At 38.0% G+C, this 24,779-nt stretch overlaps 1 protein-coding gene and 1 non-coding gene across 2 annotated transcripts; one reads left to right on the plus strand and one right to left on the minus strand.

The window, feature by feature from the left end:
- Positions 1-2,608: 2,608 nt before the first annotated feature.
- On the plus strand, positions 2,609-5,161 carry LOC110875253. The gene has a single exon (XM_022123451.1). The coding sequence runs from the start codon at positions 2,609-2,611 to the stop codon at positions 5,159-5,161; it is 2,553 nt and encodes an 850-aa protein (XP_021979143.1).
- On the minus strand, positions 3,002-3,108 carry LOC118482558. The gene has a single exon (XR_004868590.1). It is a non-coding gene; the product is annotated as a small nucleolar RNA R71 (small nucleolar RNA).
- Positions 5,162-24,779: the final 19,618 nt, after the last annotated feature.

Consider the following 24,779-nt stretch of genomic DNA (forward strand, 5'->3'; position numbering starts at 1 on the left):
CCCCCCAACCAACAAATACCCTCACAAAAATAAACCATAACGCGTGATGGAGATAACGAAAATCGGTTTCCGTTAATGTATAACGCGTTGAAGTGTGTAGCGGCGGTCGAGTTCAACGCGTTGAAGTTTGTCACGTTATACTATCACGGAAGAAAAGGAGACCGCCCCGGGTCCCATGATAGTCTTGCTTCATAGTTTGGTTTTGAGAGTTCACTTGAATTATCATATATATATATTAACCGAGTGTCGAGTGAAATTGTGAGGGGTATTGACATTGCATAATTGATTGCTTGAAGGTAAGAAAAACTTGATTAGGTGGGCCCGGTTTTTTTTAATTAAATATTATGATTCGTCAACATTTTGAACGTTGTAAGTCTTGCGAAACTGCTGTGTTTAATGATTTGTTCGAGACTTGTGTTATTGTTAAGTGTTTAAGTTGGACATGTTGCTTGGGGTTTTGCTTAAGGACAAGCAAAAGGCAAAGTGTGAGGATATTTGATATGCTCTAAAACATACATATTTTTATATAATATTTCCTATACTTTTGAGTGGAATTTATGTTAAATTTCACTCATAGCTGGTTCATATTTGGATTTTAGAGGTTTAAAAAAAACTAGTTAAAATGAGTGATAACAATTTAATAAGCATTAAATTAATTAAATGTGGGTTTTTGAGAAGTGTCGTAGACTTTGAATGAAAATAATATCATAATTTTAATTAAATGAACTCTATAAAAGCTATTAATTTCTTGATAATACCATCAATTTACTCACTGATGAATTTTAGGAATTCAAACGAAGAAAACCAAAGTTGGTAAAAGAAATAAAGGAGCACAGATTGGACGAAGATGATGGACATGAAGCCATAGTGGGCCGCTCCTTAAGGAGCAACTTTTAGCCATATGATTTTCGAAATAAATATCAGTGGAAAAAATGTTGTTCGTATTTCGGCCGCAAGACAACAGGACATTATCTAAGTGGAGCCCTATTGATGGTGGACGACATTAGTCTTGAGGAGAAATAAAAAGGGCAACGAGCACAAGGATTCGGGAGGGAATCACTGTTTTCGAAATAAAACAAGACAAAAAACAACAGGGGAGGAACAGAAAAGTTTGACGGCAGCAAGCATAAGCAGAGGCGACGACAGAAAGGAAAAAGAAAAAGGCTTCGATCAAGGTTCACGTGTGAGATTAATAATCGGGTCGGTTCGCGAACGAGTCAGTTTGATTTTTATATATTTATTTTAGTCGAACTCATGAACATGATTTGTTATTTATTTCAGACTTATTTCTTTTTCGTGAATATGATTCTTGGCTAATTTTCTTAAACTACCTGGGTTAAGATGAACTTGATGATTGTAATGCGTTTGTGACATGTTTTCGGTTATTTGATGTGATTTACATAACTTTTCTTTGAATATGATCTTGATATTGCATGTTGGTATGTTTTGGTTATTTTATTAGTCAATAAATTCGGCGGTTTAGGCACGAAGAAATTCTCCCTAGACTTAGGATTTAATTTAATTCGTTGATCTTAGGATTTTCGAGTTAGGTATTGTGTTGAGAAATTGACCAAGTTGACTAATAATTAAAATCACTATATTAAAACTTGCATCCTCATCTTGTGACTCGAAAGACGATTAGCGTGAGCTAGGTTATTAGCTAATTATTGGTGGGTAGATTGGGTGACCGATAGCTCGGGCTCGTTTAGTGCATTGTAATTAAGGTTTCCTAGGATTTCAATTATCAAAGTTGGGTTTGTTTTGCGATTTTGGGATCTTCTCTTAACATTACTGTCTCTGAGGTCAAAAGGATTCTATTTTCGTAGGATTTGGTATCGATAGTTCGAGCCGGTTCGTTCTAGCACTTCACATTTAGTCTTGCTTCTTCATTTGAGACATCTCTAGTTGGGGGTCAATTGAGGGAAATAGATATTTAACCATTATCATTGTCACATTAGCATTGCATGATTCTAGGGATTCGACACCTAGGTAGCCTTTATCTCATATATCTTTGATCACAATTTGCTCGCGTGTTTGCTTCGTTTGTTGGCTTTGTTTCATACATCTTCTTATTTAATTTAGTTATTATTTAATTATTAAAAATCACTTCTGATTCAAACTTAAAAATTGACTTTTTATTCGACAGAGGTTCATTATCTTGAGTTTGCATATAGTGTCCACGGATTGATATCTGGTCTTGCCATCTACACTACACTACGACCGGTGCACTTGCCGATTGTGTGTGGTTTAGGTTGTGATTCCATTTTTAAAACTTGTTCGAATTTAATATATACATTTTCACACATCAAGTTTTTGGCGCCGCTGCCGGGGACACTGGCACTTTAGAGAACGACCCGAGCCGTCTATTTAGTTGTTTACTTGCTTTCGTAGATTCCCATTGCCTTTAGGTGCCTTTTGCTTGCAATTTGTGCCTCTAGGGTTAGATTTGCTTTAGTATTTAGATTAGTGATTTTACCATTGTATGCGCCATATTCGCTCACAGGGGCCACCTTCGTTTGTTGCTTCGTCTGAGCCCGAGCGAGATTTTCACGAGCGCCTTCGCACTTTCCGAGCTAGTCAGGTACACATTCCATCTTCTGCTTTCACTATGGGTGACAACGAGGCCCCAGTTAGGAGAGTCGTCGCAGACTACGCCCGGCCGAACGCGGCCAATGCTCGATCCAGCATTACCCGACCCGCTATCGGAGTTAATCGTTGGCAGATTCCGCCTGAGATCATCACGATGGTTACGAACACCATCCAGTTCCATGGATTACCTTATGAGGACCCAAATGTCCATATTTCTCGCTTTTCAGCTATCTGTGATACGTTTCAGGAGCAGGGCGTTAGCGAGGACGCCTGCAAGCTGCGTCTATTCCCATTCTCACTTGCTGATCGAGCCCATGCTTGGTTAGAATCCCTTCCTGCGGGATCCATCACCACTTGGGCCGGGATGAAAGATAAGTTTTTAGGCAAATACTTTCCTCCTGCCAAAACTGCTCGTCTGAGGAGCATGATTCAAGAGTTTCGCCAAAAGGAGGGAGAGTCTTTCTATGAGACATGGGAGCGATTCAAGGAGTTGTTACTCAAGTGTCCTCATCACGGATTCGAGGATTGGACGTTAGTTGAGAAGTTCTATTATGGAGTGACGCCCGCTACGAGGAATATGCTGAACACTACTGCTGGCGGCAATCTGATGACCGCCAAAACACCAGAGGAGTGCATGGATATGTTCGAGGACATAGCGATGAGCAGTTATGAGTTTCCTGATTCTAGACAAACGACTTTTACACAGAGAGGGGTGCATAGGGTTGATGAAGTCACCAGGATGCAAGCACAGATTGACGCTCTGCAAAAGCATGTGGGTGATATGGAGATACAGAAGGAGCAGTTATGCAAGATATGTACTGGGAAGCATGACACGACCGCGTGTCCTATTGCTCCTACTGAGTCACCAGAGCAGGTGGAGTTTGTGAGTAATCGAAATCAAGGAAATTTCGGGGAGCATTACAATTCAAACTGGAAGAATCACCCGAATTTCAGCTGGAAGAACAATAACCCACTGGGGTTTCAGCCGCGTCAGAGTTTGTTTCAGGACGCAGGAGCAGGAGCGAGTTTAGGTGCGAATAACTCGACATTAGTGGAGATACTAAGGAAGAACCAGGAGACGTTTGCTCAGCAGACTCAGCTGCTTACACAGTTCATCACGCGAGAGGATACTCGACATCAGGAGACACAATCGAGGTTCATGGAGCACAAGACCTTCATGAAGAGTCAGAGCACTGCACTACAGAACCTGGAAAGGACAGTGGGTTCGCTAGCCGATCAGTTGAACCAGAGACCTCAAGGCGGTCTCCCTAGTAGCACTGTTGGAAATCCGAACGCCACTACGAAAGCTGTTACTACGAGGAGTGGTCGAGGAGGTGTAGAGGTCGAGCCGGTAGTCGATGAGGATCCGGAGGTCGACGAGGAGATTGAGATGGAGACACCAGCTGGCAAAGTGCACCCTAGGCTGCGCCCAGCAAGTACAGCACAGTCCAGCGGGTCTCCAGGAGAGAAGAAGGATGCAGAGAAGGAGCCGATGAGGGTGTACAAGCCGACACCCCCTTACCCTGGTAGGTTAGTGAAGGGTAAGGACGCCGAGCAGTATGGTCGTTTCATGGAGATGCTGAAGAAGCTACACGTGAACATCTCGTTCGTCGAGGCTTTGGCGAAGATGCTGAAGTATACGAAGTGTTTAAAGGATCTTCTTACGAATAAGAAGAAATTAGAGGATCTTTCGACTGTCACCCTGAGCGAGGAGTGTTCTGCTGTCGTGCAGAACAAGCTGCCAAAGAAAATGACTGATCCTGGTAGCTTTACCATCCCATGTCTGATTGGGAATCTTACTGTCAGCAATGCGCTTGCTGACCTAGGTGCTAGCATAAATCTCATGCCCTATTCCATATTTGCTAAGCTTGACCTAGGAGAGCCTTCCCCTACACGCATGAGTATTCAGCTCGCCGATCGATCGGTGAAGTACCCAAGAGGGATTGTGGAGAATATGTTAGTGAAGGTCGACAAATTCGTATTTCCAGTTGACTTCGTCATCCTTGACATGGACGAGGACTCTGAGGTCCCACTGATTTTAGGACGTCCATTCCTTGCCACTGCACGAGCACTCATTGACGTGTACGACAGCAAGTTGACTCTTCGAGTTGATGAGGATAAGGTCACATTCGACATTCAGCATTCCATGAGGCATGCCCAGCAGCATGATGACACTCCATGTTTTATCGATACTCTTATGTCACATGTGGGTAGCCTCCTTAGCGAGATTTGCGGGAGAGATGCGTCTGATACGCATGTTGCGAGTGTGGATGATCAGGGGAGTGGGGTCACTGAGTTGGATGTTAAGCAGGACCCTCTGTCGCAGGCTACCGAGCCTTCCCCTAGATTTGAGGTGTTTGAGGTCATCAAGGAAGAAGAGAAAATGGCCGACGAGTTTGATAGCTGGCCCGTGAAGGAAGCAGATGTTGGATTTCCACTCACACCAACAAGAACACGGGAGAAGGCGAAAAGAAGCTTGGATCAACATGTTGTAAGTTTGCAGAGATGGTATAAAAAGAAGGAGGAACCACTTAAGTTTGCACAACACCATTCTCCTCTTTACATGCCATGAATCAAGTTTGGTCCAGGTAAGTTTAAATATTGGTGGGTTGACCCGTTTGAGTTTTCTAGATTGATTTTCAATTTCACAAATGATTTTTTATTGAAAACTGGAAAAAGGGTGGAATTGAACGGGTTAGATCGAGGTTGGATAAAGGAGAAACCTCCAGATTAAATTCAAGCGTGGGGAGTTTTGTAAAGTTTTGTAATTTTATTTATTTGGTATAGTCTCGATAGTTTGTGATACGTGTTTGTTGGTATATTGAGTCGTCTTTTGTGTACATGAGTCTAAATTAGTTGGTTTGAGTCAGTTTTTGTCGTTTTTTTTAGAGTCAGTACTGCTTTGGTTTAGCTTGTTTTGTTGATGCAGGTTTGAATATGTACCACCCGTACTCAATCTCCATTCGGGTGAGTTTGGAGCTACTTTTTGAATATCAGGCATTTACCGAGCTTGTCAGTTAGAGTCAAAGCCGATCGTGAAGGAAATGCTATACGATCGTGCACGGGTTCGGATTGATGACGCGCGCAACTGGCACTGATTTTTATCCTCACCAGCTAAGTCCTTTCCAATTCGTTATCTTTTTATTTTGTATATTATTTTAGGTTTTATTTCTTTTTTATTTTTAGTTTTCTTTCATCCTACATTGGTGACAATGTAAATTTTAAGTGTGGGGATGGGAGACTACGTCTTTTTAGGTAGTTTTGAGTAAAAAAAATCAAAATAAAAAAAAACAAAAAAATAAAAAAAATAGTTGGTTTTGCGAGTCCCGGTCCTTTAGCGCGTAGAAAACAAAAACCTTTTCAACACGTCGGTAAAAAAAAGTTTAATTGTCGAATTTACGAATCGGAGAACACTTGTTTCTTTAAGTTGCGGGATAGTAGCTTGATTGAATCAGTTTTTGGGAGTAAAAGGGTTCGGGATGCCTAGGATAGTGGATGGAATCGGAGAATTGATTGATTGTGCATTGTCAAATATCGGTAGCCCTTATTTGCCACATGATAGTGAGATTTGAGCCTTTACATGTTCATATTTATATGTTCACTACTTTCGTTTCATGTGTGTTTACCGACTTTGTTGCATTACTTTAGAACTTTTGCGTTTTGATACAGTTTGAGACCTTCGGTTAGGATTTGGCATGGATATGATAGAGGCATTAGGATCACCTTTTATTTAGCCATTTGTGTTGACTTGTTTCACCGTTACCCTTAGTTACACCACTTTGAGCCTAGCCATTCGTTTGTTACCCATTTGTGATTTGATAGCCGGATTGTATTACGTGATGTTTATATGTGATTGAGTACCGACAAAAAAAAAATAAAAAAAAGAAAAAAAATATGAAATAAGAAAAAGAGAAAAAAAAAAGGAATAAAGTTGTAGGTCAAAATGACCAAAATGTTAATATGTGTTTAGTGCTTATCCGGTTTTTCGTGTGATTATGTGTTTATCCCATTAGTTCCGAATAAAAAAATAACCTACCTTTAGCCTTTGCCTACCCAATAAAGTCCTTTTGATCCGTGCCGAGTTTTAACAAATAGGTGGAAATCTGATTGACGTACAAGCTTATGATAGTCTTGCTTCATAGTTTGGTTTTGAGAGTTCACTTGAATTATCATATATATATTGACCGAGTGTCGAGTGAAATTGTGAGGGGTATTGACATTGCATAATTGATTGCTTGAAGGTAAGAAAAACTTGATTAGGTGGGCCCGGTTTTTTTTTTAATTAAATATTATGATTCGTCAACCTTTTGAACGTTGTAAGTCTTGCGAAACTGCTGTGTTTAATGATTTCGTAGTACGCGTTATAATTTGTTCGAGACTTGTGTTATTGTTAAGTGTTTAAGTTGGACATGTTGCTTGGGGTTTTGCTTAAGGACAAGGATATTTGATATGCTCTAAAATATACATATTTTTATATAATATTTCCTATACTTTTGAGTAGAATTTATGTTAAATTTCACTCATAGCTGGTTCATATCTGGATTTTAGAGGTTTAAAAAAAACTAGTTAAAATGAGTGATAACTATTTAATAAGCATTAAATTAATTAAATGTGGGTTTTTGAAAAGTGTCGTAGACTTTGAATGAAAATAATATCATAATTTTAATTAAATGAACTCTATAAAAGCTATTAATTTCTTGATAATACCATCAATTTACTCACTGATGAATTTTAGGAATTCAAACGAAGAAAACCAAAGTTGGTAAAAGAAATAAAGGAGCACAGATTGGACGAAGATGATGGACATGAAGCCATAGTGGGCCGCTCCTTAAGGAGCAACTTTTAGCCATATGATTTTCGAAATAAATATCAGTGGAAAAGTTGTTGTTCGTATTTGGGCCGCAAGACAACAGGACATTATCTAAGTGGAACCCTATTGGTGGTGGACGACATTAGTCTTGAGGAGAAATAAAAAGGGCAACGAGCACAAGGATTCGGGAGGGAATCATTGTTTTCGAAATAAAACAAGACAAAAAACAACAGGGGAGGAACCGAAAAGTTTGACGGCAGCAAGCATAAGCAGAGGCGACGACAGAAAGGAAAAAGAAAAAGGCTTCGATCAAGGTTCACATGTGAGATTAATAATCGGGTCGGTTTGCGAACGAGTCAGTTTGATTTTTATATATTTATTTTAGTCGAACTCATGAACATGATTTGTTATTTATTTCAGACTTGTTTCTTTTTCGTGAATATGATTCTTGGCTAATTTTCTTAAACTACCTGGGTTAAGATGAACTTGATAATTGTAATGGGTTTGTGACATGTTTTCGGTTATTTGATGTGATTTACATAACTTTTCTTTGAATATGATCTTGATATTGTTGTTGGTATGTTTTGGTTATTTTATTAGTCAATAAATTCGGCGGTTTAGGCACGAAGAAATTCTCCCTAGACTTAGGATTTAATTTAATTCGTTGATCTTAGGATTTTCGAGTTAGGTATTGTGTTGAGAAATTGACCAAGTTGACTAATAATTAAAATCACTATATTAAAACTTGCATCCTCATCTTGTGACTCGAAAGACGATTAGGGTGAGCTAGGTTATTAGCTAATTATTGGTGGGTAGATTGGGTGACCGATAGCTCGGGCTCGTTTAGTGCATCGTAATTAAGGTTTCCTAGGATTTCAATTATCAAAGTTGGGTTTGCTTTGCGATTTTGGGATCTTCTCTTAACATTACTGTCTCTGAGGTCAAAAGGATTCTATTTTCGTAGGATTTGGTATCGATAGCTCGAGCCGGTTCGTTCTAGCACTTCACATTTAGTCTTGCTTCTTCATTTGAGACATCTCTAGCGGGGGGTCAATTGAGGGAAATAGATATTTAACTATTATCATTGTCAAATTAGCATTGCATGATTCTAGGGATTCGACACCTAGGTAGCCTTTATCTCATATATCTTTGATCACAATTTGCTCGCGTGTTTGCTTCGTTTGTTGGCTTTGTTCCATACATCTTCTTATTTAATTTAGTTATTATTTAATTATTAAAAATCACTTCTAATTCAAACATAAAAATTGAACTTTTATTCGACAAAGGTTCATTATGTAGAGTTTGCATATAGTGTCCAAGGATTGATATCCGGTCTTGCCATCTACACTACACTGCGACCGGTGCACTTGCCGATTGTGTGTGGTTTAGGTTGTGATTCCATTTTTAAAACTTGTTCGAATTTAATATATACATTTTCACACATCACACAAACACACAAAAAGATTGTTTGTAAATATTTCTTTACTGCATTTCATTTAAATCAAAAATTCAAAAAGATTTTAAGTCTGTTTTAGCATAAACTTTTGAAAAATATAAAAAGATCTTCGACAACTGATGTTGAAAAGCTGATTATTGAAGTTCTTAGTGCTAAACATGATGAACATTTCGTGAGGGGGAGTTTGTGCGTAAAATGTATGAAAAGTTTTTCCTATAATTGGGCCATCAAAGTTTAAATCATTTTGAATGATTATTGCAAAGTAGATTCTGAATTTGAAAAGTTTTTGTGAATCTTAAGTTTGAGGTAGAGAATATGCAGGTATAAGGATTGACTAAAGTCAGGTGTTCGATCTAAAATCTGAAGATGGGGAATTCAAGACTACGATCCCAACATATTGAAAGGGGGAGTCTGAAGACATCGAGAGAAAGATTGAAGATGTAGAAAGCCAAGTTTGAAAAGAAGATATAGAGAATGATTGAGGATGCGTACAATGGAGGATCTTTGGAGAGAGCGAGCAGACTGATAAAGACTTAAGGTTTGACAACCGAAGACTCGACACTGAAGACTCGTCAACATCCGAGGGGGAGTCTGTTGGTGCATCCGTCTGTCGACTTCGTCTTGTATCGAGTCTTGTAATGTATTAGATAGACCAGGGCATGCAAAACGAGAAATGTGATGTATAGGTAATTCCGCACGGAATTATAATTCCGCTTGGAATTGTATTTCCTCTTGGAACACCTAATTCCGCTTGGCCTTAATATCGTTTGAACTAATTCCGCGCGGAATTAAGTTTCGCTTGTACCTGTTCACACGGAATTAGGAGCTTATATATACCTGAAGTGTCTGGTTCATTTGTAACGAGATTAGTTCCGACGGCGAAGCTCTGTCGAAGTGTCTACAACATTGTAAACGATCTAATATAAATCAAAAGACAGTTTAAAGTGAATTCTCGTGCATTCCAGCTGAAATAACACTGATACATTTGTTTTCGCCATTTGTATTGGTGAAGTACTCTTCTGATCGACTCGTTTAGGTCTGAAAACGATCCTACACGTCGTAGTTGACGTTTAAATATAAGTCCCTCTCCACATTGTGAAATTGGGAATACGTCTCAATACAGTCAGCGCATATGATACAGCTTGATACAGTCACCATTTAAATATATATTCTTCTCCACATTGGGAGATTTGAGGATGATTAGCATCGCATAGATGGATGGAATTTTTATCTCCTTTCCACTCATTCTAGAATTAGTTGGAGATCTTAGATAAGTGTCGTCCTATAGTTGGACGAGAATCACTTAATGATTTTTAAGATTATATGGGTGTGAGGGAATCAGTTTTCCACTTCAATCACCCTTTTCAACCACTACCATTGGTGGGAAAATATATATTTAAGACATAATCTTTTATCATGGTCTTATTTACTAGTCTTAATTACATAAGAACTAGTAGACCGAGTAAATTCAAAAGAGATATATTTGCTTGATTTCTAGCGGTCCTTCGACTAATTTGTCTTCACCCAATAGAGTTGGCACGTTTAGTCCTTCTCCTTCCACATAGTTGGGAAAAGTTGGAGATTTCAGGAGATGTTTCAATTGACATTTTTAAGTATATGCACTTCTCCTTAGTTGGAGATTTAGTATATGCCTCAATATAGTACAGCGTATACGATACGGCTCAATATAGTACACCGTTTATAAATATACCCTTTCTCTACACTAGGATGTTCGGCGATACGCCTCAATAAAGTACAGCGTATATGGTACGGCTCAATATAGTACATCGTTTAAAATATACCCTTTCTCCTTATCGGGACATTTGGGGATATGCCTCAATATGGTGCAGCGTATATGATACGACTCAATAAAGTACACCGTTTATAAATATACCCTTTCTCTACATTGGGATATTCGAGGATACGCCTCAATAAAGTACAACGTATATGGTACGGCTCAATAAAGTACACCGTTTATAAATATATGCCCCTTCTCCTTATTGGGAAATTTGGGATATGTCGTCTCCTATTTGGACGAAAATTTTCACTTTTTCAACCACTCATTGGTGGGAACACGTGCTTTTGGCCTTCGTCTATCGCGCAATAAAGAGGTCTGTTTGATAAGGTAGGAGCAATAAAATGTGACCTTCATATCATTTGAAGGAAAGTAATAAAATGGGCTCCATAAAATCAATGATTCTTATTATGGTAGTAATATCGCCAAAATATATTAGATGCTTACTATTAGCCGATATCAGTACAATATGACCGTTGGGAGATCTTAGTGGTTCCAAGCATTAAACCTTCATACTGGCCAGGCATGAAAGCAATCTATGGGACACACTAAGATACTGACAATTATCATATGGCGCTTCTATTAAACTAAGTTTGGCATTCATAGTTGTTAAAAATCAATGAAATAAAAATCATTGTCATACTCCAGTTGGAGAAATTTTGTTGGCAAGATTCACCGAATTTATATATAATAACCCAGATGGGTTGGAATTAATCGAGCTCGAAGACTCGAAATTATATGCCTTAAGCATCAATCAGAAAAAGTGATTCATTTTTCTGCTTATTCTCTAGAATGAGAGATTTGAATCAAAGAATAGAAATTTGGTGCAAAGTAGATATCTGTGCACTTTCCATAGTTGTTGCCGCTTTAATCAGCTAGTGAGATATCACCGGAACGTCTATCGAATATGATAGACTTCAGATAAATGATATTAGGATATCACAAGTATATCAACAGATATATCATCAGGTGACGATGTTTATCATCCTCGTATCAGAGTCATCGTCTCCAAAACATATGTAGTTCACCATATGGAACTTCAAGCTACTCAATAATAGAGATCTTTAAGTCCGCGACCCATCATAGATTCTTCATCTTGACCGTGACATCTTGGCGGTATAAAATCAATAACTACTATATAGATTAAGAGTAGTCTTATATTCAGGTCTAGACTCAGATTTTTTAAAGGAATCTGAATTTTGTGATATTTGAGATTAGACACAAAAGGCTAGTGTCTAATTCACTCAAATTGTAGCTCTGATACCAACCTGTCACACCCCGATCTCCGGTGGGCCCGGATGGGCACAATCGTGATGGTTGGATAACAGTTATCACAATATAATAATATACAGCGGAAGTATTGGATTTAAATTATTAAAATAAAGCTTAAATGTATAAAAGTATTACAAGTGTTGGATACATGCTCATAGGCAGGATCTAAATAAACAGAGCTTTAGACATCATAGGCCTTAAGCATCAGGAGTGCAAATTCCTTAGCCTTCATTCTAGCCGACCCGTATTCCCAAACTATAATAAGGTTCGGTACCTACTTTTCAATCTTCTGAAAATCATACTTGTGTGCCCTTTAAGGTTTTTAAAATCAAACTATGCCTCATAAGGGCGTTTTGGTAATTTTACAACTTATCAAAAGGATCTTGCAAGTAAACTGATGTCATGGTAATAAACATTATATAAAAATGGTTAAATTATGATATCATATCAGTAGGATATCAAATATATGTGTGGTTTATGCTTTAAGACCAAACTATGCATCGTAGGGGCATTTTGGTCATTTCACACATAGTTTTAAGAATTTATTTGGGATTCTGAGTTTCTGACTTATACCTACTGTAAAAATATTTAAAATGGTTTATAAAATCAGTAGGTAACAAGTCTTGGTTCATAAATATGGTTTACAACCATACTACGCCTCTAAACGGCGTTAAAGTCGTTAAATGACGATTTTTGCGATGGTTCATGAAATCTGATGTTATGACCAGCTTTGAAAAGTGAAAATATTTTATATTTCATAACATATCAGTAAGCAAAAGGTTTGGTTTGAATATTATGCTTAAAACCCATTTTATGTGCCATAAGGGCATTATCGTCATTTATTGGCATTGTACACGAACTTGAAGTTAAACTTAGTTTATAATCTGCCTTAGGATCCCAAATAATCCTAATTACAATATCATATCAGTACATAATGAGTTTGCTAACAATTTATGGTTCAAACTCATTTTAGACGTAAAAGGGCATTTTAGTCCTTTAAAAAGCATAGTTTACGATTATATGCGTAAACTCAGTTTATGACCAGATTATAAACATTAAAATACTCTAAACATGTTTACTTATCAGTACATAACTCATTTGCATGCTCATTTATATTCAAAACCTTATTTTTAAACAAAATGGCATAATAGTCAAAGTACGGCTTAATAACGGAACATGCGCATAAACTCAGATTACTAGTCTAATCGTGTAATATAACCTTATAAGGTTATACTACATCATATTACGATCATAATGGAACTTTAAATCAGTAGCATATTATTCGGTTTATAATCGAAAGTCAACGCAGAAGTCAAACTTCGCGACTTTCAGTGCGAACCGACCCTAAAATTGGAATTGACGAGCCGAACATGTTTACACATGTTCTAATATTTATCACTAAGTTGTGTAAGTGATAAAACACATTTTAGAACACTTCTAAACTCAGATCGCAATTATTTCAAAAACTGACCCGTTGACTTTTTAAAACAATATTATGTTGACTCGTCAATTGACCAAGCAAATGTGATTCTTAGGAGGTGCCCTTTTGAGGGATTAGCAGCTACCTAATTATGATCATGTAGCCATGTTCGTTGCGAACAATGGCTTGAACATTTAAGGTCTAACTAAAAGTCAAAACGTTTATCGTAAACGCTTGACTTTTTGGCTAATAGCCTAATAAAAGAAATAGTCACGAAAGGAACACTCACAAGTGGTCCTAGGGACTGAAGAGAACTCGGATGTGTGCACCCAATTGCTCAAGAACTCCTACAAGAGAAAGAAAGAAAGAATGAAAGAAATGAATGGTGCAAGGTAAAATGGTGGATGAACACTTCTATATATAGTGTTTGAGAATTACTAACATCTTTTCTAGTGTCTAGCCAGGTGTCTAAAATCAGATATAAGTCCATGGTTTTGATTTATAGGAACTAGGGTGGTTTGTTTGGAGAACAAGGAAAGAACAACAACAAAAATAAATATATTGCTGCTGGTGGGCTGTCTCGCGGCCCGCGAGGAACCGGCCCAAGTGGGTCGCGGCCCACCATTCGCCCCAGGTCCAGCAATCATGTTTGTTGTTTTGGCAAAGTTAGTCCCTGCAACTTTTAGTGCTTATTTTAACTTTCAAAGTTTACATATTTGGCACAATAGTTTCTAAATTCACTTGTAATATTATTATAAGGTACAAAAAACCTCAAACGGCCAATCTTAGGCACATCCGGGAGTATGACCCAGCATCACGGAGTTCCCGGTTCGTTTTAACAGTCTCTCAAAGGTGTAGTTTTGTTAGTTGGCGCTTTTAGTCCTTTTAACGCACAAACTTTTGCGTATTATCGTTTAACGACATCAAAGCCCTAAACTGTCACACCCCGATATTTCAACATATTACCGGTGGGCCCGGTGGGGAGTATCATGACGTAGTTGATATCATCATAGTCAAACAACACAAATTTAAATGCACAGCGGAAGCAAAAGATAGATTCATTTCAACTAAATAAATTGTAATATTAAGTATCACACAATAGTTGAAACAGATCCACAGGCGGATCGAATAAAAAGGAAAATTGTTCAACAGACTTTAACATCTAAAGCTTGCGAGACTAGAGTAATGATGCCTGGAGTAGCCAACCTATTACGTATAGTACCTGCACTTAGCATTTTTGGATAATACGTCAGTTTACACTGGTAAGTACATCTTAACTGACTCATTTTGAAAACGTTTTAAGAAAATTGATTTGAATGCACTTAGGCAAAAATATACTTTTATAACTTGGGACAATTATTTAAAAATAATCTTGTTTACAGTTTTACTTATTTGTCGTCCGTCAGAGCCGGCTTGTAGGGCCGGTCTAGATTAACTGACACGCCACATGTATACTACCCACAAGGTTATTTCCTTTAAGTGGGCTACCAGTTTTTACATATGTATATGTCAGGTGTACGCCTACACCCCGTGCTTAGGTCGTGGCCATTTCTTTGAATGATGGCAAGGATATCTGGGACATGGTCATTTAACCCCCAAAGGCCATGCACCGAATAATACAGAATAAAACAGGTTATGTAAATACATCAATCACAATACGATTTAAATGACTACATACCCGACCAAGCGGTATTATTATAATACCGTATCCCAAGCCCGTATAGGGAAAATAAGTTAAGAGTTTTTACCTAAGCAAAGTATAAATCAAATATAGCAAGTGCACGTAGCTTTTACTGGGCACCTAATCGGGAACGAAGAAGTTTAATAACCTATTAGAATCCTAACGGGGCTTTAATTAAGCTTAGACTTAGACCGGTTAGTTTTCAAAACGAAGACACGGTCAAACGCATGATTAATCGAAGACCAGTTCAGAATGTGGTTTTGACCCGACAAGCTTCTATGCTTGTTTAATATGGGTAACTTAAACACATTCTGGATTTTGAGATGAAAACGATATGGTTTGACCCGTTTCGGCTAGAATATGCAAACAAGTTATATAAGCCGATCCAAACGCGAAAATGTGTAACGGGTAACCAAATGAGTCATATGCAGGTTTCCTAAGTTAATATGCCTTAAATATGTTGTGACATCAGTAAAATATCTTCTATTATACCCCAAATGAATTTTAACTCAAATTATGCCCCGCAAGGGCATTTTGGTCATTTAAAAGGTTATAAAAGAGTTTAAATATAATTCTGAGTTTTGGGTCTGATGTAATCAGTAAAAATACTTAATTTACTAAGTTATATCAGTAGGGTATAACCTATATGTGAAATTTCTCATTTCTAACCATACTATGCATCGAATGGGCATTTTGGTAATTTCACTTAAGGTTTAAAGGTCAAATCTGGAAATCTGAGTTTAAAACTTTTGCTTACTGCTAAAGTATAAAAATTTACTTAAAATATCAGTAGGTATCAAGTCTTACATGTCTAATATGGTTTTAATACATACTATGGGTTTAAAACGCTTAAAAAGACGATTTTGAGCTATTTCCGGGTTCTTAAAGGAAAGCTGATATTTTTACTATTCCAAAAGGCTTAAAATATTCTATTTGTCATATTGGATTAGAAGAAAAAGGTTTGGTATTAAAAGGATTGATAAAACTCATTTTATAGCTTAAAAGGGGAAAACCGACAATCTACCGAATTATGCTTAGAACTCTAGGTTATGCTCAGCCTAAAAATAAATAAAAACCTCAAAAAATCCCAAAATATTATTTTACATCAGTGGGTAAAAAGTTTGGTATCAAAAATCGGGTTTTGATAGACTATATGCTAATTACGCCATTTAATTACTAAAAAGCTTTCTAATTACGCTAATGGGCATAACTCTTAATCTAGACCTCAAACTGATGTCAAACTTTAGGTACAAGCTTATAAATTAGTAACTAAGGTTTCTACTCTTTTACATTTTCAAACATCACGATTTAAGGTCATATAGGCTTCATAGTCAACATTTAGGCATTTAACGGAAATATGCATATGAATCGGATAACTAATGAACCAAGTTGTATAATCACAGAGAGTTATACTTATGTGAAACCTGGTCTTAATAAGGCTCTAAGACATTTCTAAACTATGCTCTAATGGGTGAGAACTGAAACTCAAAGCAAAAGTCTACTTTTGCGACTTTCGGTTCCGAACCGAGCTTAAACTAAAAGTTTGGTATAAAAAATCGGGTTTGATAGGCTATATGCTAATTACACCATTTAATTATTAAAAAGCTTTCTAATTACGCTAATGAGAATAACTCTTAATCTAGACCTCAAACTGATTTCAAACTTTAGGGACAAGCTTATAAATTAGAAACTAAGGTTTCTACTCTTTTACATTTTCAAACATCTCGATTTAAGGTCATATAGGCTTAATAGTCAACATTTAGGCATTTAACGGAAATATGCATATGAATCGGATAACTAATGAACCAAGTTGTATAATCACAGAGGGTTATACTTATGTGAAACCTGGTCTTAATAAGGCTCTAAGACATTTCTAAACTATGCTCTAATGGGTGAGAACTGAAAGTCAAAGCAAAAGTCTACTTTTGCGACTTTCGGTTCCGAACCGAACTTAAACTAAAAATTGTCGAGTTGAACATGTTTAGACATGTTCTTACATTAATTACCAAGTTATATTAATGATAAAACAGGTTGTATAGCTTCTACATTTCTAATTATGCATTAATTTGAAAATAAGCTTTCTGTTGACTTTTTAAGATCAAGTTTGACTCGACAATTGACCTAGTTAGAGTGGGAATCAGAGGGTGCCCTTTTAAGGGTTTATTGAAACTTGACCAACTCATACGTACTTTCAATTTGAAATTTGAGTGGAAAAATTAAGATTAATGATGAAGTCAAATATTAATTATGAAGATTTCACTTAACGCTAACTAAGCAAAACTGAATTCAGGAAGGTTAATGATGCTTACCAAGGTCCTGTGCACGACTAATGATCACTAGGAATAAGTCTTGAGCTCAAGGAACTTCCAGAAACCAGGTTGTGAAGGTTTTGAATGCAAGTGTCCAAGTCTTGCAACAAATGGGTTCTTATATAGGAGTTCTTGATGCCTTTAGATCATTACAAACAAGTCTACAAGTGTTATGGGATCATTCCAAGTGTCCCTAGACCCTTTAAAAGCATCAAACAAGCTCCTGGTATCAAAATCAAGCTCCCTATGTCGGTTAAATAGGCTTTAACTGGCAGCTGACATGTTTTTCTGTTGCTGGGCACCTTAGGCGGCCCGCGTAAGCTAAGGCAGGGGTCTTACACGGCCCGTGGGGATAGCTTGTATGGTCAACAAAGTTTCAAATAATGCATTTTTAGTCCCTGGTCCTCCTAAACTCGTTTTTAACATGGTTTCTTGCACTTTTAACCCCCAAACTTGAATTTTTAGGACCCTAAGTCATAAACCAACTTTGTTAAGTCCCCGGTTATTCATACAATCACCGAAAAGCCTTAAATTTCAATGTTGATGCTTTTAACCCCCTGCATACGAATTCCATCATAACTTTCTCATACGATAACGAAACTTTATGAAATTTTTATCACACATTCTAGTGAGCATAATTTAATGTTACAAAGCTTCGGGTTTGCTAAAAGGTCACTCAAAGGTATACTTTCAACATGTTGAAACATTTAACCCCTGTAGTTTGTAATCTCTCACTTTCTTTCATATTTAGCTTCGTATAATCCATGATTTATTCGTTTAAGGTTATAAACATCGTGCAGGGCTATTGTAAATTATATTTATCCATCGTTGACACTTTGAGCCTTTATATTCACATACTTTCTCTGTTTGTCAACTTTAGTCCCTCTAAAGTATTCTTTCACACGTTCAAAGTTTATGACACGTGTCAGTACATTATTGGACATGAATTTTCGAGGTGTTACATCCTCACCCCCTTAAAAGAAATCTCGACCTCGAGATTTACTGAAATAAATGAGGGTACTTTTCTTTCATTGTGGACTCTACCTCCCACGTGTATTCGGGATCTCTACGGGCATCCCATTTAACCTTTACAATAGGCACATGCTTCCTCCGAAGCTTCTTAACCTGTCGATCCTCAATCGACAAAAGGTTTTCCACAAATTTCAAGCTCTCGTCTATGTGCACATATGTATGTGGTATAACTAGTGATTCATCTGCAAGACAACTCTTCTGATTGCAGATGTGGAATACATTGTGAATACCACTGAGCTCTTCAGGTAAGTTTAACTTATACGCCACTGATCCTACACATTAGATGATGTCGAATGGTCCTATATACCTTGGGCTTAACTTACCCTTCTTACCAAATCGCATCACTCCCTTCCAGGGTGATACTTTAAGCAAGACTTTATCACCAACCTCAAACTTTAGAGGTTTTCGCCTTTTATCAGCATAACTTTTCTGCCTATCCCTGGCAGCTTTCAGGCGATCATGAATCTGGACAACCTTGTCCGTCATTTCAAGGACTATATCTGGTCCTGATAACTGAGCTTCTCCTAATTCTGCCCAACAAATAGGCGTTCTGCATTTCCTACCATATAATGCCTCAAAAGGCGCAACCTGAATGCTTGTATGGTAGCTATTGTTATAGGAGAACTCGATCAATGGTAGGTGGTTATCCCAACTACCACCTAAGTCAATCACACATGCACGAAGCATGTCTTCCAAAGTTTGAATGGTACGCTCACTCTGCCCGTCCGTCTGAGGATGGTAAGCCGTACTAAAATTTAAGCGTGTGCCCAAAGACTGTTGGAAACTTTTCCAAAAATGAGATGTGTATCTGGTATCTCTGTCAAAGATAATAGATACTGGTACGCCATGAAGAGCTACAATCTTATCTACGTACAATCGGGCTAACATGTCGGAACTATAAGTCTCCTTAATGGGTAGGAAATGTGCTGACTTAGTCAGTCTATCTACTATCACCCATATAGTATCATTTCCTTTCTTTGTCTTTGGCAACTTGGTGATGAAATCCATTGTCACCATCTCCCACTTCCAGGTGGGGAGCTCAGGCTGTTGTAGCAACCCTGACGGCTTCTGATGTTTAGCTTTGACTTGCACACATGTCAAACATTTGGCTACATAGGTAGCTATAGACTTCTTCAAGCCTATCCACCAATAATTTGCCTTTAGATCCTGGTACATCTTATCAGCTCCAGGATGAATGGCATATGTAGAACTGTGGGCTTCCTGGAGGATAACATCCCGAAGTCCTCCATACACTGGAACCCATATTCGTCCATTTAACCTCAGGATTTCGTCCTTGCCATAGGATAACTGTTCTTCAGTTACTCCTAACTTTTCATCAGGTAGTTAGCTTCCAATATAGCTTCCTTCTGCGCAGCTAACAACCTTTCATTCAAACTATTCTTTATCTCAATGCTCTTGGCATTGATTCTTATAGGCTTTACTCTCTCCTTTCTACTTAAGGCATCGGCAACCACATTTGCCTTGCCTGGATGGTATCTTATCTCACAGTCATAATCATTCAAAGTTTCCATCCAACGTCTTTGCCTCATGTTCAAATCCTTCTGGTTGAACAAATGTTGAAGGCTTTTGTGATTAGAATAGATCACACACTTAGTCCCATACAAATAATGCCTCCATAGTTTTAGTGTGAATACAACGGCACCCAGCTCCAAGTCATGGGTGGTATAGTTCTTCTCGTGCACTTTTAACTGGCGTGAAGCATAGGCAATGACCTTGCCTTTCTGCATAAGCACACATCCCATACCTGTGTGCGATGCATCACAATACACTACAAATTCCTCTATTCCATCAGGTAATGTCAACACAGGCGCATTGCTCAACTTCTGCTTGAGAACATCGAAGGATTCCTACTGCTTAGGACCCCAGTCAAACTTGATATTCTTGCGGGTGAGTAAAGTTAAGGGTGCTGCAATTCTTGAGAAGTTTTCAATAAATCGCCTATAATATCCTGCCAGTCCTAGAAAGTTGCGAATCTCCGTAGGCGTCTTTGGTTCTTGTCAAGTCATGATAGCTTCAACCTTAGCGGGATCGACTTGGATACCACGCTCACTAACCACATGTCCAAGAAATTGGACTTCAAGAAGCCAAAATTCACACTTTGAAAACTTGGCATAAAGCTTCTCCTGCTGAAGTAGTTCCAGAATACACCGAAGGTGCTTCTCGTGGTCAGCTTGATTCTTTGAATAAATCAAAATGTCTTCAATAAAGACGATAACAAATTTGTCCAAGTATGGCTTGCAGACACGATTCATGAGGTCCATGAATGCTGCAGGTGCATTAGTGAGCCCAAAAGGCATCACGAAGAACTCATAATGACCATAACGAGTCCTAAATGCAGTCTTGTGCACACCTTCATCTCTAACCTTCAACTGATGGTAGTCTGACCTCAAATTGATCTTGGAGAAATAACTCGCCCCTTGCAGTTGATCGAACAGATCGTCGATCCTGGGCAATGGATATCTATTCTTAAGAGTAACTTTGTTAGGCTCGCGGTAATCGATACATAGACGCATTGATCCATCCTTCTTCTTGACAAATAAGATTGGCACTCCCCATGGAGACGAACTAGGTCTAATGAATCCTTTAGCTAGCAAATCATCTAGTTGTGTCCTCAATTACTTCATATCTGTTGGTGCCAACCTATAAGGCGCTCTAGCAACAGGTGCTGCTCTGGGGATGATGTCAATTCTGAATTCTACTTGCCTATCTGGTGGTAAACCAGGTAGTTCTTCAGGAAATACTTCAGGGTATTCAGAAATAACTGGAATATCTTCAACCTTAGGCTTCTGCTCTTCAATCGTCACTTATGCCATATAAATGACACAACCCTTCTTCAGACACCTAGATGCCTTGATCATAGACATTTGATCAGGTAATCCATACTGAGTATCTCCCTGAATGGTAAGTGGCTCACTAGACGGAGTCTTGACCACCACTTGCTTCTTGTTGCAGATGATCTGGGCTTGGTTATGGGATAACCAGTCCATGCCTATAACTATGTCAAAACCAGCTAATTTCAAGGGAAGCAAGGACAAAGGAAAAGAGTGGTCCTAATGGATATAACACATCCATCTAACACGGTTGAGGCTGATTCTACGGTTCCATCGGCTAATTCCACCTCATATTTCACACTTAAGGTTTTAACAGGTAAATTCAGCAACTTACAGAACTTATTATCTACGAATGACTTATCAGCTCCTGAATCAAAAAGTACTCTTGCATAGACATCATTTATGAGGAAGGTACATGTGATCACATTGTCGTTCTGAATCGCCTCCTGTGCGTTCATCTGGAAGACCCTAGCATTGGTCTTCTTGGCTTCCTCAGGCTTCTTGGTGTATTTAGGGCAGTTGGTCTTGATGTGCCCTTTCTCATTGCAGTTGTAATATGTGGCATCTTTAATCTTCTTGCAATCAACAGTCTTATGCTCTTTAGACTTGCATAACCCACATGCAGGTGATCCTGATTGAGACTTGGTCTCAAGCCTGCATTTTCCAAAGTGGCGTTTTTGACAAGTCGTGCACTTTGGCTTCTCCTCTGTTCGTTGATTACTCTTTCCAGATTCAAACTTCTTGGAATCAGTGTTTCCCTTGTGCTTCTTCTCTGACCCTCGTGAGTTATCCTCCTCACGCTTTCTCTTACCTGCTTCAGAATTCTTAAGCGATCTCAATCTGACCGCATCTAAAGTAAGAAACAAAGATAGATCAGCTTCTGATCTAAAAGTGCAGGTCTAGATGCCTTAACACTGGCTTTTATCTCTGGGGCCAAACCCCCAATGAAGCGAGCAATCCTTTTGGGTTCCGGGGTTACCAGATACAGAACCAGCCTAGACATGGTATTGAAACTTGTGAGGTAAGCTTGACAATCAAAATTCTTTATCACCAATGATAAGAAATCTGAATCAATCCTTTCAACCTCATGCTGAGGGCAGTAATTCTCCTTAATGAGAGCAACAAACTGATCCCATGTCAGATTGTATAGTGGGATCTTTCCTGCAGCTTGAATGAGAGACTTCCACCATGCTAGTGCCTCTCCCTTGAATGATTGGGACACATACTTCCCTACATCCCTTTCAGCACAACCGCTGATGTCAACCACAGTGTCCATTTCATCTAACCAAGTCATACAATCAATTGCACATTTCTCCCCAGTGAAATCCTGGGGTTTACAGGAAACAAAGTACTTATAGGTACAGGACTTGGTACGCGGTTCACCATCGAACACTATCCTCTTGGATGGAACACTGTGTTGGTTTGAGGAATGTTGAACATCCTCCTTCTTGGTTTCATCTTTCTTAGAGGGTGGCTTGCTGTGAGCTTCTGAATGTGTGTTTCAGGACAAAATTAGAGTGGAGGGTTGAAGAGGTTCTACTATGCGTCCGATTCATTATATTGTCGCTCCATAGCTTTTGCAACAACATTATCTATCAGTGCTTGCAGTTCCGCACCAGTCACATGTATCTTAGCATTTTCATGGTTTTCCACCGGATGACTGTTTACCTCTTCTGACCTAGCCATGTAGCTTTAATTGCTACATAAAATCAAATACGAACAAGGTTTATTTGGAAGCCTATACAGTACTATCGTTCTTGACGATTTATTAACCATGGTTTTAATAACTATTTTTGGTTAATTTGCTAAATATATACATATTCAGGATCTTTATTATAATCCCTAATTATAATTTAATAATAGCACAAAAAGACAAGTCACATGGATAGATTTAATTAAACCAGGATTTTACAGGATCGAGATATTAAGGTTGAATCAAAGTTCATTACCTTTTCTTGACAGGGAGTTGTAGGCTACTACTGTCTTTATCTCCGAGGACGTTAATTATAGCCCGTAGGCACTTCATCTTTAGGGGGTGATTATTTTAATAAGGGAAAATTGGAGTAATCCAATTTATGGATGACTTATGCGATTTTATCGAATCATATCTTTGTCATTAATGTTAACATATCTTCAGATGTTAACAAGGATTTGAATCTTTTGAATAGGTTTTACCATCTTGGCCATGTCTGCAATGACATTTAGGCTAGGTTTTTCCTTTACGATTCTTTTTAATATTTAACGCAGAACAATCCTAAATTGAGATGTTAACAAGGATCTGAATCTAATTGAGGAACTACCATCTTGTCCCTGTCTTTAGGTGACACATGGCTAGGTCTTGTCCTTTTTAGATTTTGCCATTTTATTATAATGGTAGATCTTATAAAAGGAATGTTATTTTAAATCTAACTGTTCCATTAAATTTTAACAAGTACATGGTTGCCCTAAACGGGACTTCTAACTGAAATGACTTGCCCATGCAGGGGCTAAAAATAAACGAATTAGGATTAGTCCTATGTTCTTTGTCTAGACTCAAGAATGTGCAACTGTGTAACTGAGATTAAACACAAAAGGCTAGTGTTTAATTCACTCAGTGTTGGCTCTGATACCAACCTGTCACACCCCGATATTTCTATATATTACCGGTGGGCCCGGTGGGGAGTATCGTGACGTAGTTGATATCATCGTAGTCAAACAACACAAATTTAAATGCACCACGGAAGCAAAAGATAGATTCGTTTCAACTAAATAAATTGTAATATTAAGTATCACAAAATAGTTGAAATAGATCCACAGGCGGATCGAATAAAAAGGAAAATAGTTCAACAGACTTTAACATCTTAAGCTTGCGAGACTTGAGTAATGATGCCTGAAGTAGCCAGCCTATTACGTATAGTACCTGCACTTAGCCTTTTTGGAAAATACGTTAGTTTACACTGGTAAATACAACTTAACTGACACATTTTGAAAACGTTTGAAGAAAATTGATTTGAATGCACTTAGGCAAAAATATATTTTTATAACTTGGGATAATTATTTAAAAATAATCTTGTTTACAGTTTTACTTATTTTTCGTCCATCAGAGCCGGTTTGTAGGGCCGGTCTAGATTAACTGACATGCCACAGGTATAATACCCACAAGAGTATTTCCTTTAAGTGGGCTACCAGTTTTTACATATGCATCTGTCAGGTGCACGCCTACACCCCGTGCTTAGGTCGTGGCCATTTATTTGAATGATGCCAAGGAAATCCGAGACATGGTCATTTAACCCCCAAAGGCCATATACCAAATAATACAGAATAAAACAGGTTATGTAAATACATCAATCACAACACGATTTAAAAGACTACATACCCGACCAAGCGGTATTATTATAATACCGTATCCCAAGACCATATAGGGAAAATAAGTTAAGAGTATTTATCTGAGCAAAGTATAAATCAAATACAGCAAGTGCACGTAGCTTTTACTTGGCTCCTAATCTGGAACGAAGGTTTTTAATAACCTATTAGAATCCTAACGGGTCTATAATTGAGCTTAGATTTAGACCGGTTAGTTTTCA

This window comes from Helianthus annuus, chromosome 9 (assembly GCF_002127325.2).
Source record: "Helianthus annuus cultivar XRQ/B chromosome 9, HanXRQr2.0-SUNRISE, whole genome shotgun sequence".
In the NCBI taxonomy this organism is placed as follows: Eukaryota; Viridiplantae; Streptophyta; class Magnoliopsida; order Asterales; family Asteraceae; genus Helianthus; species Helianthus annuus.